This window comes from Myiozetetes cayanensis, unplaced genomic scaffold (genome assembly GCF_022539395.1).
Source record: "Myiozetetes cayanensis isolate MyiCay16 unplaced genomic scaffold, myiCay2020 scf4, whole genome shotgun sequence".
Taxonomy (NCBI): domain Eukaryota; kingdom Metazoa; phylum Chordata; class Aves; order Passeriformes; family Tyrannidae; genus Myiozetetes; species Myiozetetes cayanensis.
The window spans coordinates 56,380,973-56,398,453 of record NW_026087631.1 but is presented as its reverse complement, the minus strand read 5'-3'; the positions used below and the strand labels follow the sequence as shown (position 1 = coordinate 56,398,453).

The following is a 17,481-nucleotide window of genomic DNA, read 5'->3' as shown; positions in this document are numbered from 1 at the left end:
ATTAGAAACTAGATATTCAAAAAATATTTGAAAATTAAACTGTAATGGTTTATTGTCTTTCTGTAAGATTTCTCTTCTGCATATGGTTATGGCATTTATTTCAAAAGTCAGTATCATTAGTTTATGACAAATGAACCATATTTAACAGAGCTTGAAGATTTTCTGATAGATTTTTGAAGGAAATCATAGCTGCCAAAAGCTTCCTCTGAATGGATCACACCTTCTTTCCATTCACTTTTCCTGTTATGGTTTTGTTTTGTTGTTTGTAAGCAACTTAATTTAATAATTAATGTCTGCTATTACCTAGTGCTAACTAGTTTTTGTCATTTGTCTTTAGCCTTACCCAAACCTCCTGGAACACCTGTTGTGACAGAAAGCACAGCAACAAGCATAACATTGACTTGGGATTCTGGAAACCCTGAGCCAGTTTCTTACTACATAATCCAACACAAACCCAAAAACTCAGAGGAGCCATATAAAGAAATTGATGGTGTGGCCACAACACGTTATAGCGTGGCTGGCCTAAGCCCATATTCAGAGTATGAATTTCGGGTAGTTGCTGTAAATAACATTGGCCGAGGGCCACCCAGTGAACCTGTGTCAACAAGGACTTCAGAGCAAGCACCTTCAAGTGCACCCCGCAATGTGCAGGCCCGTATGTTGAGTTCTACCACCATTTTGGTACAGTGGGAAGAACCCGAGGAACCTAATGGGCAAATACAAGGTTACAGAGTTTATTACACCATGGACCCCACTCAGCACGTTAACAGTTGGATGAAGCACAATGTGGCTGACAGTCATATTACCACTATTGGGAATCTTGTACCCCAGAAAACATATTCTGTGAAAGTTCTTGCTTTTACTTCTGTTGGGGATGGACCACTTTCTAGTGACATTCAAGTCATCACTCAAACAGGAGGTAAGCTAGCAGTGAACAGAATTTGTGTGAAAAAGAATTGAATGCATGCAGAAATTTTGCAGAGACTTTAAAATGTTGCAAAAAACCTCCCTCTCAAGGGTAATCAGTTTATTCAGGCAGCTTTTGAGATAACATTTTCTCAATTTCACAGTGCAAGTTATCTCTTTAGAGTGAAAATTACCCCCTCACACTTTTATTTCTTTTCTCATCAGTGTCAAGAAGTTTATCTGGAGTTTAACTGAAGTCTCAGGGAGACTTTCATTCTGGAGGTGGCCAAGTGTTATGGTTTCTGTTTGGCAATGCTCTGTGCACCAAATATATTTGTCAAATGGTTCTTCATAGTTTTCTTTGAGGAGTTGCCAGTGTTGGTAGGCTTTATTTAGGTGTCATGTAGCTCCCTTATGCCACATTACTCTAGTGAACCTTGCTTTCGGAAGTCTAAAATGTGTGTGTACCACATGTGTATTCAACTAGTTGATAAGGTTCTGACAACAAAATAAAATGTGAAAGCATTAAATACAACAGGTGTTTGTGTAGGTTCAAGCAAGCAGTTCTGTACACTTTGGATTTATAAATCAAATGCTACCTGTCCCTACGAAGTGCACGCCAAAAGGTGTGCAGACCACTTTCTTGGTTTGTATTTGCAGTTAGGTTGCTTTGTTTTCGTTCAGGAGTTTTAGGTCCATGAATTAGTTTTATTAGCAAAGGACAAGCAAGCACAGTGAAAAACATTGCAAAAAAAATTTTATGAAACCAAAAGCAAGAAGCTCTGGTGTAGTTACACTGCACAAAATGGTTTATTGTAGCAATAAGAAATAAAAGCTCCTTTTGTCTAGCATTTTAGAGAAAGCTCTGTGAAATATTACTGTAGGTCAGTGATTGTCTAAAAATATATAACACTACTTAAATTTTTTAGTACAGGAAAGTTTCATGTTGCAGAATTTAGCATCCCTCAAATTCTTAAAAAACAGATCTCTAAAATGTAACTGTGGACAGTTATGTTTCATCCAGTTTTTACTTACCAATATGCATTTAATAAAGACAGAAATTGAGGTATTATCCTGGAATCTTTCTAGGTGTTGTGTTACACAAAGTTCTAAGTGATTCCTTTTGCAGTATCTCAGCTGAGAAGTTACAAAGTTAACTATTTTTAGACATTCTAGTGGTACATTAAAATGTGCCTGGATGCACATGCAAATATAAATATATACACCATAGTTTAATTTTGGCATTTGCAACCTTTCTCACAGAACTAGTTTCTATGTTGGCATTCTGCTTGAATCTGCATGCAAAAAGTTTTTCCAGAAAAAGGTTGAGTGAGCTCCTTAACTGTGTTTTTGCTCACAACTGTAAACCTCTTAGATTAGAAAGTGTTTGACAGTGGCTTCCCCAGTAAAGGATAAGGGAATTGAAATAATGAGCACTGAGGCTCAACTGGACTGTCCCAAGTCACATTACTTGCTAAGGTCACTTCAGAAAAGTTCTGTTTATTAAAACTTTCACAGAACTTGCTGTTAATCATGCCCATCTGTTCATGATTACTGTTACAATCTCAAGAAATTATAACAAAATGAATAATGCTGGAGGTTTTCTCAGTACATGCTTTCAAATTCATAACAGAGTTGACTTAATAATGTTTATTTGTGGTTAACTAAAAAAAAAAAAAATTAAAAAAATGGGACATACAAGAGGCATGTTTAAGCACTGGTACTTTTCCTTGAAATACCAACATTTTAAATCATGAAAGGGAAAAACCTAAGAAAGTCTAGTTCAGTTCTCCAGTTCAGGGTATGTTTAAAAACTAAGATTCTTCCATTTTTCTATCCAGTAGTTTCTCTTCAGTAAACACCATAGAATAAAATGCTTTCCTTAACCTTGTCTTCCACATTTGCTGTAATGTAAATCTGAATACAGTTGTTTTAGTTTAAGTCACTCAAAATGAAACTGATTCCAAATATTAAAGTGAGTTGTAAAGTCCTATTTAAAAAGAGGGGAAATGGATTTAATGGAAAAATTGAAATAGGATGCTGATTACATGTGTGTGATTTTTTTTTCTTTTTTTTTTTTTGTAAACGAGTAAGCCTGTCATTATGAATATATAGCTTAACCCCTATACTTACTTCGGGGGTATTAGAGCATATATACAAAAAAAGGTTACTGACATCTGTGACTTACAGGCAATAGTTAAATAGTTCAAAGCTTTCCTCCCTTAAGTGTGTTCTGATCTTTGGAGAGAAATTATGAAAATTAATAATTTGTTCTTATAAAGACTATTCAGAGGAATTTTTGCTTTCCTAGTACAGCAGAGTTTTCTTTTGAAATGCCTGTGAGTGGCTTCTTACTTTGCAGGTCAGCTGAAACCCTGCTGATAATGAAGCAAGTTTTTAATTAAAATATTGACTTGAAGCATGTAGGTTGAGGGGAAGAGAAGGAAGTATTTTTCAGACAACAAGAAATAAAATATATTAAAAAAATCATGTTCAGTTTTGGTTTTCAGTATTTTACTTAAGCAGTTTAAGGCAAAGCCATGTCCTATTGCCCCACAATAGGACAATTAACCAGTTGTTTTCAGCAGTGTTTTCTTTATGATGAATTTAAGAAATTTTTTAATCAGAAAAAAGCTGTGAAGCTGAACCTTTCAAATTAGGCAAGTTCAATTCCAAAAGCTATACCTAGGAAAGTCCTTATTCTTGACTTTTGGGCAAAAGGATTTTATTCCCTTGAGGCTGGAGTCAGGACCAGGCTGTTATTTAGATGAATTGACTTAAATTTTGAACAAAAGAAAGATTGATATATGTTTTAGTGTGGTACTTCTTGCCTTTTTTTTTACTTTTTTAGAAAACAAAAGCTCTCTTTGTCTGTGTCCAGTTTAGGGGCTCAGCACATACTTCTTGTGTATCTTCCTGTATTTCTTTTCTGTGCTTAAACTGGTCAGAAGTATATATATATATATTTTAACCTGTGTGTACCAGGAAAATTTGGAGTTTTAAGCTGTCTGGGTTTGATTTTGCTTTTGTTTCATTTTTACTGTGCAAAGAGAGGATAGCTACTGAAGGAGTTAAGAGAATCTTGTTTTTGTTCTGAGCTTTGGTAAAAAGAGGGGAGAGTGAGAGATACATAAGGTCTATTGGATAGTGGATTATTGGAGAAAGAGAGAGAGAAAAAGTATTCAGGGAAATGAATATGCACCTGTAAGCATATACTTCTTTAGACAAAAACTTAAAATATAAAACATGCTACTAATTTTAAACCAAGGATTCTCCATGGCTTGGAGGCTAAGGATCATTACAATTATAAAGGGCTAATGTTTTGAAGATATGAAAAAGGACAGTAATGAGAAGGTTAAGTATCTGACTTGCAGGGCATATAAATGAAACCTTAAACAAAATTAATGTTTATGGAGTTCTTATAGTAAAAGCAGATTAGAAAATCAGAGAAAGAGAGTCTGTAGCAAGTGAATACTGTCCTGTGTTGTAGCAAGCTAACTGCTTTACCAGACATTTAAAATTTTTGTAATGAACACATGAAGGGGGAAACCTCATGTCTTTCAGTTGTAAGAGCTTCCCTGTAGAGTCTCATGCTTCTTTCAGAGAAAGTAGAAGCATAAACTCTTTGTCTCTTTAGGTTCTCTACTGACTGTAAATTCTCTTGGTCAATCTCTTGTCCTTTACGAAGCTGATTTCTAATTGAAATTATTGAGGTTTTGTCTAGGTATGGATTTCACCCTAGCAATATCATGGGTCCCTTTGTAACCTGGAGACTCTTTTCCAGTATTACTTGCAAACCCAGCACAGTCTTGGAATGGTTTCTGTTTATCTCAGCCAGCTGAGGAGCTGTGCAGGAAACTAAAGTGCCTTTCTGACTTGAGATCCCACTTTATGATTCTTTTCTGGCACTTTAATCAGGAGTGGGCATAGAACTACAACGAAAATGTCCAACAGTCTGTGTTTGTTTCTGGTTATCCAACAGTAAACATGGAGGACTAAGCAAGCGAAAATGGAGAAGTTTATATGAAGTTTTGAACAAAGTCATGGACTTTGTTCTTTGTTTTGTTATTGCATTGTACTCTTTCACTGTGTGTACTACCTGGGATTTGTCATGTTTAGAAGTAAGAAGACTTCTATTTGGAGCATAGGGAAGTTAAGTGTTTTATTGTACTTTTGTAGAGCACATTACCCTCAAATCAGAAGAGACAGTATTGAGGAAATGCTTGCTCAGAAACATTCCCTTTAGTGACCCACCCAAGTACAGCACTAATATGGAGTTAGATTTGATGTGTGAAATTAAAAATACTTCAGTAAGAGTATGAAGTACACTTACACAGATTTTGAATTTTATCTAGTTTTTTTTTCTGTTTCTGAAGTAAACCAGTAGCTTCTGCCAGCTCCAGCTTGGCTTAACTCCTGTGTGCCACTGAAGATTTTTTTGAACAGATGTTGTGTGTTTTAGGCATAAATCCTAAATAGTTTGAAAGTTATTCTTGCACGTTCTTAACTGGTGGTTTTCCTTTGTCTTAAGCATTGGGTTCCCTACAAGAGTTTATCAGCAATACAATGTGTTTAGTTGCTGTTATTTTGGTTGTGTTGTCTTTCTTCTCCTTCTTCTGTTATCTACCTGGAGCAATGCAGACTTCTCTTGTCACCTCTTTCTTCTGTTAGTGTTTTCAGTGTCAGAGTTACCAAACTATCATTAAAAAATCTGAGGGGAGACTGGATTTTGCAGCAAGGTATTATTTTGACAAACAGTATTTGGAAAAGTCCAATTAGCCATCAACTTGTCTTAAAAAATTATTGAGAATTGCAGACCTAAGACCACAAAGGTTTGGTTTTTTTTTTAAAGGAATACTTGGAGATTGAGGGTCTTAAAACATGCAGAGAGACAGGAAATACCCTTAGTTCTCCATCTGCTGCCATATCTATCATAACAGATGGTACCAGCCTTCATATGAGTCACTTGACTGATCATTTTCTATTGCTGCCTGTATTCTACAATTCGTGTATCCATTCATTAAGCAGAGATCGTAACGTCACGGAACAATTCGGGCTGGCAGGATGATCACCTAGGGAGATCTCAAGCCAGAGCCACTGCCAAGAGCAGGCTCAGCTGTGGGGTCAGGCTTAACTTTCTTTGGGCATCACCCAGTTGAAGTGTAAAACCCCCGCGCCAGGTCTGGTATAGTCAACTTCCCTGGGTCTTGGCTTTATTGCTGTGTTGTCCTGAGCCTCTCACATTTTAGCTTGGGACACTACTTTTCACCTGCTACACTCTCTGAAGAGCCTGGCTGCATTTTTTCTATCCCTTCCATCAGTGCTAGGAGTGCTGTTGAGTGCCCCCAAAACTATCCCTTCCCCCAAATGAACCATCTTCAGCCTTGAAGCCTGTCCTTGCAAAATCAGAAGCATTTATGTCAAAAATATTCAGTTGATATCTGCTGTAATTGCTCCCTGTGCTTTGTGATCTTTTCCCCTTTGCACTTTGCAGTACTTAGGCAGTGGGCCCTTTTAGACCAGGCATCTTTTAGAAAAACAGCTAATTAGTTCTATCCCTTTTTATTCCTGTAAAAGGAGTTGGTCTCTCGTTACTCTCACTTATTGAAAAAAAAAAAGGAATCATAGGGACTTGCAACCTCCACACAGGAGCTCTTGAATATAGAAAGGTTACCTACCTGTTTAAAGTTAGGTATCAAATCTGCACAGGGCAGTGTTATCCTCAGAGTAGTATTCTGTAAAAGTCTGGGGAAGGTAAAAATTAAAATACCAGGTATTTTTACTGTTTTCTCCATGAAGTTTTTAGGTGTTTCACTGTACAAAAGATGCATCCTTGTAAAGCTGTAGTAGAGTTCTCCCCTGAAAAAATGTCACATCATTATTGTCACATTCCATTTGTCACACCTGTTCTCAGTGTGTGCAAAGAGGTATTTTCCCCTTAAAAAATAACATGCTACATTTTATTCTCAAACAGCTAGAAATGCTGTGGGAAACTGTTGCATACCTTATCAGCAACACTTAGCAACTGCAGGTAATGTTTCAGAACTCGGGTACCATAACTATTTTATACAATCCAATGACAGAGTTATATTTTACTGTCTTTTCCCAGTCAGCCTTATTATTTGCTTTAGATTTGAAGACGTAAATGAGGGTAACATTTGGTCTGGGTATTTCTGTGACCATTTTGTTCTGGATCATTTCTGTGACCATTACCCAAAATACAACAATGGAGAATGTTCTGGACTAGTGCAATCAAAATTTTTACTTCTTGCAATTAGAAAGTGTTGTCACTAGAAATTCAACTATATTGGTAGGAGTACAAGTCTTTGAAGCATAGAAATATGTCACTAATGAGAACTTAAGTGAATATCTCTTCATTAGGTTATACCTTCTTTAGATTACACAAGCACTCAATATTTATGATGACTCAAAGAGCAGGACATGTTTACTGTCTTTTATTTATTAACTGAGCAAGTAACTTTCATATTCGGAAATGCATGTAATGGTTTTAACACTTTATTCTAGACTATTCCAGCCAATCATATGTTCTACTAGCTTTTCCCCATACACACACAAATATATATTTGCAACTGCACATGTAGGTTATTAGATCACTGGTATTTATCACCAGGCATCTCTTCAATTGATTTTCAGTTTTGTGTGCATTATTTATATTGTGAAACATTTATTTGAAACCGTTGATAATTTTAACATGTGAATTAAATGTATCAGTATTCTTTTTCTATACTCAGACTAATTTATTTCGTAGTACCGTAAATCAATTTGTTTAAGTTCAGTAAGTTAAATGAAAGTAATATTGCATTAAATATTCAGATAATAGTTTAAAAGGTTTGAAACTGTTGAACTAGCCAGATAAATAATAGACAACACTGCTCAACTTTTTCTTTAGTGCCTGGTCAACCACTGAACTTCAAAGCAGAACCTGAGTCTGAAACAAGCATATTGCTTTCCTGGACACCTCCACGCTCTGATACCATTTCCAGCTATGAACTGGTTTACAAAGATGGGGAACATGGGGAGGAGGTAAGTGGCAATAGTACATCTAACAAATAATCTTTAGTAAGTCAGACATGAAATACTGCAATGGTTTAAATTTCATGGCTTAGTAAGTTTCTTTAGTACAAATGCCTTGATGCTTAAGACTTTGTTAAACCCAAGAGTTAGTCTAGTGACAGATTGAAAGTGTGTAAACAGATGAAAATGCTGTTGATGGTTACCAGCCAGTGAAATTTTGCTGTAGACAGCAATAAGTTCTTCACAGAAGTTCCATCCAGTTTCAGACATTGATTATGTCTCTCCAAGCCTGTTCATCTACAAAGGCTTGGAAGCAGAAGTGTTTTGGGGACATGTTATGGACCTGTTAAAGTTTTTTTTGACTTATACTTGGACATTGAAGTCTGTTTTCAATCTTAGATAATTTTTGTTTCTCTATACCATCATGCAAGAGAATTCTCAAGCTTTTTTAATCTTTCAATATTAATTGGGAAGAAAACATGGATTTTTTTCTAAAAACCTGCTATGGACTTATTCTGTACCATTATTTCATAAAGAATTTTCAGTTTGAGGGCCTCTGTTGTCTTTGTACCATAATCTTCAGAGTAATTTTCCAATAGGGAAAATATGATATTATGAGGTGTCCCAGACAAAATGAAGAAGCCAGGAGTGTCAGAAGGCAGCAGGAGAGTGTCAGTCTCATTGGTTTCTTCTGCATCATCTGTTCATTGCTAATGCTTCAACTGAGCTTACATTTATGAGAGCTTCACATACACTGTGAATGCATAAACTTATTTAGTGGAAGGGGGCCAGAACCATATTTGACCTCAAAATAGGATGCAGGCCTCTGCTTAATAAGTTAGCCTTTGGAAGATATTGCTTCTTAATGATTTGAAGACAAAATTTAACTACAAGGTTAAACCAAGGATTATTTATACTGTAAAATGTTGTAGTTCACTGTTGTAAAAGAGGCTTTGTTCATGTAGTATTACCTAAAAAGCTTTTTGTGCTTAGCTCCTCAAACAGTCAAGTGGTGTTTCTTTGTCTGAGTTCCGCCTATTAAACTGTTGCCTTTAAAGAATACTGTTCCTTTTTATGTGTTTGTCAAATTAATGTATTAATTTTTGGTTTGGTTTAGTTTGGTTCTGGTTTATTTTCCTGAATTTAAGGTTTTCTCAATGGGGTTATCAGTATGAAAGCATTTCCTCTGTAGCCAATATACAGAATTCAGAGTCTGTGAATACTAATCAAGGCATCCTCTTATGCTTACCTTTAGCAACGGGTTTCCACCGAACCTACTACATCTTACCGTCTGCAAGGTTTAAGACCAAACAGCCTCTACTTATTCCGTCTAGCTGCACGTTCTCCTCAAGGCCTGGGTGCTTCAACAGCAGAAATCTCAGCGAGAACCATGCAGTCAAGTAGGTGTCTTTCCTTGCTAGCTTTATTCTCTTGTCTTGTATTTCTTGAAGAGATTAATCTCATTAGTCCAGAGAGGCATCAATAAAGGCAAAATACAGCATTCATGTTGCTTAATACAGCAAAAGAATGCTTAAAATGTATATTTTTGAGGTATATTTTTGATCAACTTAATATATGAGTGGTTTTTACATGCCTGTAAATCAGTGCCTAAAGAGGCAATATAATGCTGTCATAATCATATTTTATTTTATGCTCTAGTAAGGTAAAATGTTGTATCATGCAGTAGGTGTGCATTAGTAACAGTTCTTCACCCATAAAATTCCACCAGTCTGCATATTTCCTGCAATACTAGGTTGTTTCTGCAGCATTTCCCTGAAGTACAAAAGTATGTACAGTGGGTCATGTTGAATATTTCAGACTGAACCAAAAATTTCTTAACAAGTCTTCTATAGTAGCTAATAATTCTGATTTTATTCGATTTTCTTAATCTGGGCTTTTTACAATGTTCAGTCATTTTACACCAGTAGAAAAATAGTTTTCTCACTGATGCTTATGGAAACAGTATCATGAAACTCATCATATTTGCCCCCAGATGAGAGGTAAAAAATTGTCAGAGATTCATATATACACTTTAAAATATTTATATTAAGACTTAACTGAAACAATCAGATATTTAGCAATGATGTCCATAAGTGTTATTTTTGCCTGATAGATTATGCTTTTCTGATAGCTTGCACTATGTGTCATTTTAAAACTTAGTGCAATTCTATTTGTATGTGTTTTAAATTAAATGGCCTGTTTTTAAAGTAATATTATTCAAAAGAGAAAATTCAGTTTCTCAATTGACATCAGTCTTTTTAATTTGCAGTCATGACAGATGTGATTATACAATCATTCCTTGTTAGTGTTATTTATTAATAGCAGTTAGTGTGACTGGAGACACAGTCCTACACCCTTAAACCAAAGCTAAATGTGTTTCTGAAACACTTCTAAGGCATTTGGAGTAAGCATAAATGACAGCTATATAACAAGGCTGGGTATAGAGATAGTGGCAAGGCACCTTTTCATTTAGTAATCCAGAATCAATAATTTGATTAAGAAAAACATATTTATTTATTCTGGGAGTCATTTCAACTATTTAGAATGCTCATTCTCTTATACTGAGCGAAGATTGCTTAGACTGTGCATACAAAATAAAACTCTAGGAGCAAAGGCTGCATGTTGCATGTGTAAGGACATTGCCCGTTTTCCCTTCTTAAATATAAGAACACATTGTGTTTTTCTCAGCCTTCTGTCTTCAGATAGTAGGGAGATCTGATTGATTTCAGGGGTCAGACCCAAGTTATTTGCTGAAAATATTACAACTTTTTTTTCGCAAAAAAAGTTTAATTTAAGAAAAAAGTATATACATTAATAAAACTGATTACACAAGTAGCCTTCAAATTATCCTTGCTTACATAAGTGCCATATATTTGCATTTTCAGAGTATAATGAATTAAAAATTAATAAACTTCTATGAGTTTATTAGCAATATTCAGCAGAATATGCTATTGCCTTTCATCTTGGTATCAGAGGAAGATGATGCAGGGATTTATTTCGTTTTTGTCAGACCCTTGAGGGACATTTTACAACTATTCTACTTCCTGCTCAAGATAATGGTAGAAGGGGATCCACATGTTTTGGGTACTTGATTACTGAATTAGTGTATATAAAAACAATCCCAAATGTGTTCAATCTGTTCCCCCATCCACATCCTCTAGGTAGTTGAAATACTGGTACATTCCCTCCTAATTTCCCTTCAGAAGAGCAAGGTACCATACTGAGCAAAAAGCCATTGTTCCCTGTGGAAAAAGCTGTAGGGAACTGAAAGCTACATGTGTAAATGCAGGAGGTCACAGCAGGGTCCTACGCCTTCTCTGTTGTTTTAATTTTGTTTCATCTACCTAGTGTAAATATAAATATCCATTTGTTTCTTTTTTCCCTTAGAAATGGGAAGAAAATTGGAGGGAGGGGAAAGGCAGGGGAAAACAAAGGTCTTACACAGTAAAATTTATGTTTTCCTTACAAGAGAGAAGGCAGAAATAGGAAAGAAATCTGCATCTACTCCTTCTGCTAGTGAAGGAGCTATGACTCCTTTTTTTTTGATGCTCTGAATTATCTCTTAGTAGGCATAGATTCTGCTTAGTCAAAGTGCATTTAAGCCCATAAATGCATACCTAACTTTCAGTACTTGATTTGCCTCACTGAACATAGTGAAATGACATACATGCTTAAATGTCCTGGAGCTTGGAAATGGTAAATATGCTAATATATTCCTTCAGGAACAAGTCAGTAAAGGTGAGCACTTCTACTCTGGAAGATTGGTGCTGGTGGCAGGAGATGAAACAAAGTCAGAAACTCTCACCATTCTGATGTGCTGAGCTTATAAACTCTCTTTGTAAAATGAATACCTGCTATACCTACTTTCTTGATGCATTGTTTGGGGTAGATTTTTTTTTTCTGTAGAAGTCATTTATATTACCGGTAGGATTAATTCTTTGCTAGCAAAGGTGTCTCCAAGAGGAGTTAAAAAAATAAAACTGACAGCTGATCTAGGGTAAGTACAAGTTACAGTCAGAATCAACAAGCCTGTCACTTTTTCCTGGTAGGTAAATCTTTCACTAAAACTTTCTTCATCTTCTATGGACTGCATGCTCCTAGTATATTGGGCACAATAAATGTTTCATTAAATTATTTAAATGTAATTTATAGTTGACTTGTGTCAGGCAGACTCTGTTATTTAAAAAAAAATTGTTTAGGAGAGTGGAAAGGCTGCAAAAATGGCAATCTGTGGAGCAATTTCTAGCAATTACTGCAAGTTTTTAGGAGTTCTGTTAAAAGAGATTTTTTTTCTCAAGGAAAGTAAAGCCACTTGAAGGGGATATGTCCAAATTTGTAAGTAAATATGTGTCACGTGTCATTAAAAGATTATAGCTTGCACTAATTGCAATGATTATAAGGATAGATCAGTAGTCATAAAAGTGTTACATTTTTGTTTATTTCAAGAAGAATTTTAATTACAGGTAGGTAATATTATTTTGAGGCTTCATTTTCATATATTTCCCCTACATCCTTTTTCACCATTTAGTTGGTCTCTTCATTTTCAGTTTTCTCATGTTAATAAGCCAAGGTGCATATGATTATCTGACATTTTGCTTTTTTAAGTTTCTACTTTTTTTTGTTTCTTTATTATTTTCATTTAGTTGTCTTTTATTTATTTTTATTCTTTTCTTTTGTTCATTTTTTTCAATCACTCCTATCCTTCCACTCAAATCCTCCTTTAACCCACTACTGAAATTAGAACCATCAGCTCCTCCTCAAGACATTAGTTGCACAAGCCCCAGCTCCACTAGCATTTTGGTAAGTTGGAAACCTCCACCGATGGAAAAACAGAATGGCATTATCACTGAATACTCCATCAAGTACACTGGGATTGATGGAGAAGATGTCAAGCCCCATGAAATTTTGGGAATTTCCTCGGACAGTACCCAATACCTTTTGGAACAGCTGGAAAAATGGACTGAGTACCGGATATCTGTGACTGCTCACACTGATGTTGGACCTGGCCCAGAGAGCTTAGCAGTATTGATTCGGACAGATGAAGATGGTATGTTGCCTCCACTACATCAGTTTGCACCTCTATGACTCTCTGTCGATCTGCTGTCTTTTGTGTAGGATAAACAGTAATTTTTTTTATGCTCCTCTTTTTTTCCAAATATAACCAGATATTATCGCCCTTTGGGCTTTTTAACCAAAGACTTGTCCTTTCTACACTATTTTTATTTTTGATATTTTTGTATTTTTTTTATCAGAAAGCACTGTTTTTGCAAGTGACATGAATTTGCTGCTCCTTTGTACCCATACGTATCCTTCTTGCTCCTTCTTGAACATAAAAATAACTCTCAGGGAAAAAACTTTCTGCCTTTTCCTTGATTTTTCCATCATTGTTATTTTTAAACACTTATGTCTATAAACTTTTTTTCAGGTTTTGTTTTCTTGTGGTTTGTTTTGTTTTGTTTTGTTTTGTTTTTAACTGCTTTCTTCTTCCATATTGTGCTTTTTGATTTGGCTTTTTTTGGGAGGGGATTTTTTGTTGTTGTTGGATTTTTTTGTTTGTTTTTGATCTGGAAACTGATGCTCCACACATTTTCTTTTCTTCCATTCTTGAAAGTGACAGAAGACAGCCTTGTTATCAGCCTCCTTTTTATACTACTGAGGAAAAAAAATCAAAACAAAACAAAACATAGAACTTGGTGAACAAAAACAAGATAAACTTTTTTTGAAATCTTTTGTGGTTTTGTTGCTGTTATTGTAATATTATTATTTCAATGATTAAAATATCTCTTTGTACTATAATGCTTTGAATCTCAAAGCATCTTCCTTGGCTTTTGTACATTTTTACATGTTTTTCTATTTCTCTAATACTCCTTTTTCTTCCATTTTTTGCATCAGTCATGTTTTTTGATCTTTTCACTGAAAGGTAGAGCAGATTGGTTGAGCAATTTCATTTGTTGAATGTTTTGTATTCTTCAAAGAAAACATAGTGAGTCTGCCCTTTTTTAAGAAAAAGAAAAAGCCATGGGTGGGAGAGGTGCCTGTAATTCTCTTCTGTCCAATGATGTTGTTCCAGTTCCTAGTGGTCCTCCTCGCAAAGTCGAGGTAGAGGCTGTCAACTCCACTGCTGTTAAAGTGTCATGGCGCTCGCCTGTGCCCAATAAACAGCATGGTCAGATCCGAGGATACCAGGTCCACTACGTGAGGATGGAAAATGGAGAGCCAAAGGGTCAACCCATGCTGAAGGACATCATGCTGGCTGATGCACAGGTAATTTGAGCACTTAATGTTCTTTTCTAGGTCACGGTGAATAGATTTAATGTACCAGAGGGCTATCCAGAACCGTCTTGTGTTGTTTGTGTGTGGGTTTTTTTTCTTGCTATTTATCAGCCTACCAACTAAGATTCTCTGTTTCTATTTTAAAAACTTTTTTAGAACACTTACTTTTAAAGGTTCTTGGGCCAAACCTAGGCACATTTTTCTCTCCTGGTCTACAACTAAATGCTAAGATATGTCATTCTTCTGGTTTCCATAAACCTAGAAAGTGATGGACACCCTGTACATATACTCTGAAGTTTTAAAGCATCAGGGTGGTTTGACACAGGTCACATTCAGTGTAGTAAATTGTGCATGGCGTGTTCCACCCATCTGCTATTGCATTGTTTCAGTGGAGAACATAAAATCATTAGAAGCCGGTGTTAGCCTATTATTACAGTGTTTGTGTGATTAGCTTGTATGCACCTCACCACACATTCCACAAGAAATGAATTTTCTCAGTGCAACTTAAGAAAGCCACTGAATATTTATACTTTTCATTATTCATATCATAACTGTAATAAAATGAGAAGCTTAGTTTAAATAGGTTATATTGCAAAATTTCCCATGTTTTAAAAATTATGAATTAATGAGATTATGAGGTGATGAAAACATCAAATTTAAAAAGCTTCTGAAACTAGGATTTTATTGATTGATGCAAGTGTTCTGTAAAACTTAAGATTTCCAAAGCTTCTGGTACTAGAAGAGTCATCCTATGTTGAAACTATTATCAAGTACACACCTCTCACTCCTAGTATATGGCTTATGACTGGATTGACTGGAAATTAAAAGAAATTATCAGCCTAAATTAAAGAGTTAAATCTACTTCTTAAGTATTTTGTGTGAGTAAATATATGAGGGTGTTGTGTTTTTTTTTTCCTCCCAGTCTTAGTTCTAAATTTCAGTTCTGCAGAGACCTTTTTTAAGAATAGGTTTCCTACACCTGTGTTTTGTTGATGACCCTTTTCTCAAAATACTGTCTCTGTGTCTGGATGTCTTTGTTGCAGTTTTACCTGCCAGTACTTATTTAACTATTTTGCAAAACATGGTGTTCTTACAGCTTAAATTCAGTGGAGAGAAAGATGAAAGTGGGTCAGGAAGTGGGAAGGGAAAGGGAAAAGGGAGAGAACATGGAAAAGGACATGCTAGTGTGCTCTGGTTCTCCCCTTCCTTGCACAAATTTTTACTTTCAACCTTTCTGATTTTAAACAGTTTTAAACACTAGAAAGTTAGTAACTGGAGACTAGGTGAGATATTTGAGCCAAAATATCATAAAGGCAAAAGTTGTATTTCTTCTTCGTCAAGTTTGGCTTTGACCTACCTGTTTGCCATTGTTTCATGCTGGATAGTCAACTACTTTCTCTTCCTACCACTCCTTCCCGCCTATCATACTTCTGTTATGCATGAAATCAGGGCTTGTGCAGGTGTGATGACCCTGAGGGTAAAATATCAGTGTGTTTCAGGACTTAAAAATCCTACTATTAATTTAAATAATACATTGCATTATTTTAGGAAACTGAAGCATACAGCCTGGTAAATTGATTAACTAATCCAGGCAGCCTTTAATTCTGCCTTGGTAGCTTTTAAAACAAACTATTACAAAATAATACTACGTGGTACAAGAGGATTCATTACTTTCTTCATTTGTCAAGGAAAGATAAGTAGCTGGTTTTAAGGAAAGCAGAAATGGAATTAAAAATGTCCAGCCTGATTTCATTTGCCAAATTCCATGTGATTCTACACAGTTAATTCAAACTGTAAATGGTTTTTTGAGACATCTTTCATATTTATTTTACTATTAAGGAGAAAACTTTATCTCAACCGGGCTACAAATCTCCTTATTTCTTTTGTTTTTCCCTTCAACTTCCTTTACTCTAAATCAGTGGGAATATGATGATACTACTGAACATGTAAGTAGTTTTTGAGTGGGCAGAAAAACATTGTGGGTTTCATTTGGAATTTTCTTTTGCTTGCTTGTTTGCATCATTTGCTAGCATCATTCTAATTTCTTGAGCTTTCTTTGGGGGATTTTTTGTGTTTGGTTTTGGTTTTGGTTTTTTGTCACTTACACAAACGCATGCTCCTAACATCAAAGGTTTTCTTTTATGATGCTTTTTTTGGGTTTTGGTTTGGTTTGGTTTGGTTTGTTTTTTTCCCAGAGAGAGAGGGTTACTGTTGCTTGCTTATTCTGAGGTTTATCATGATGCCAAAATGTACAGCACTGGTTTGTGTTTTCATCTTTTTGATGGCTGTCACTAAGTTTGCCTCACAATTTCTTCTTTGTGAGGTGTTAGAAAAATGAAACAGAAGTGGTTCAGAGTTGCATACCGATCCTTGTATTTTTCTGTATTCATCTTCAGGTTAACAGTTTTTTTGTGTAACTGAAAGTTGAAGTCAGTTGTGCTTTCTTTTGGGTAAAATAAATAGATGCTATCAGAAAAGCCAGATGCCATGCACTTTTTATACCTGAGTAATAGGGTTTGCTGTATCCAAGGCACACTTTTAAACATGTAGTCATACCTCTTCCACCATGAAGAACTGGTTGTTTTATGTGAGGCTAATATCTTCATCATTGCTTTGGTTTGGGGGGGTTTTATACCTTTTAGTTTAATTCTTTAATATAAGGTGCGATTTCCTTATGAAAGATCTGAAGTCTGTCTTACTGATTTTGGCCTTAAGGGTCAATTCAATACTGATATAGAGTCTAAGGAGGGGATTTTTTGGTAGTAATTTTTTTTTGGAGCCATTTTGCCCACTCATTCTAATCATTACCTTGTTTTTTCTATATTGCAAATAACTGATTGAAAATACGATGTTGAATTCTAATCACACCTTTTAGTAAGCTCATACCCCCTGTCTTGAGAAATTCATATACTAGGAATAGAGACTAACCCATAATTTATGTGGTAACTTTTCAAAGCTGTTGCATCTGAGGGGTGTGTGATTGCACATTAGCTATTTATTCTAGGTGCATAAATACACCATCTCTCTGGCAGCATTGAAGTTTAGTGTAAATTCATTCAGGCATCTGGAAATACAAAGTAGTCCAGTGCTTACAGGCTAGAAGTTGGGAACTTAAAGCCAGTCAGTTCTCTCCAAATACTGTCCCTTTATATTTACATATAAAGTTTATTTATATAATGCATTTAAAGACTTAGTCCTTTTATTGCCCTTATAGCATGACATAAGTTTAGTGCATTTATGGTGGTTCACCCTTCATCATCTTCTGTT

The 17,481-nt window shown here is 35.5% G+C and overlaps 1 protein-coding gene across 46 annotated transcripts in view; it reads left to right on the top strand.

Annotated features, from left to right (window-relative positions):
• The window catches only part of PTPRD (protein tyrosine phosphatase receptor type D), a 1,147,190-nt gene that overhangs the window by 1,021,859 nt on the left and 107,850 nt on the right, over positions 1-17,481 (top strand). For 24 of the 46 annotated variants that reach the window (XM_050328659.1, XM_050328661.1, XM_050328660.1 and 21 more), the window contains 6 exons: positions 338-919; positions 7,817-7,950; positions 9,197-9,341; positions 12,683-12,988; positions 14,012-14,205; positions 16,134-16,160. In XM_050328659.1, the coding sequence (XP_050184616.1) occupies positions 338-919; positions 7,817-7,950; positions 9,197-9,341; positions 12,683-12,988; positions 14,012-14,205; positions 16,134-16,160 (1,388 nt within the window). The remainder of the gene's footprint in view (positions 1-337; positions 920-7,816; positions 7,951-9,196; positions 9,342-12,682; positions 12,989-14,011; positions 14,206-16,133; positions 16,161-17,481) is intronic. The other 22 variants (XM_050328694.1, XM_050328693.1, XM_050328695.1 and 19 more) reach the window with 4 other exon arrangements.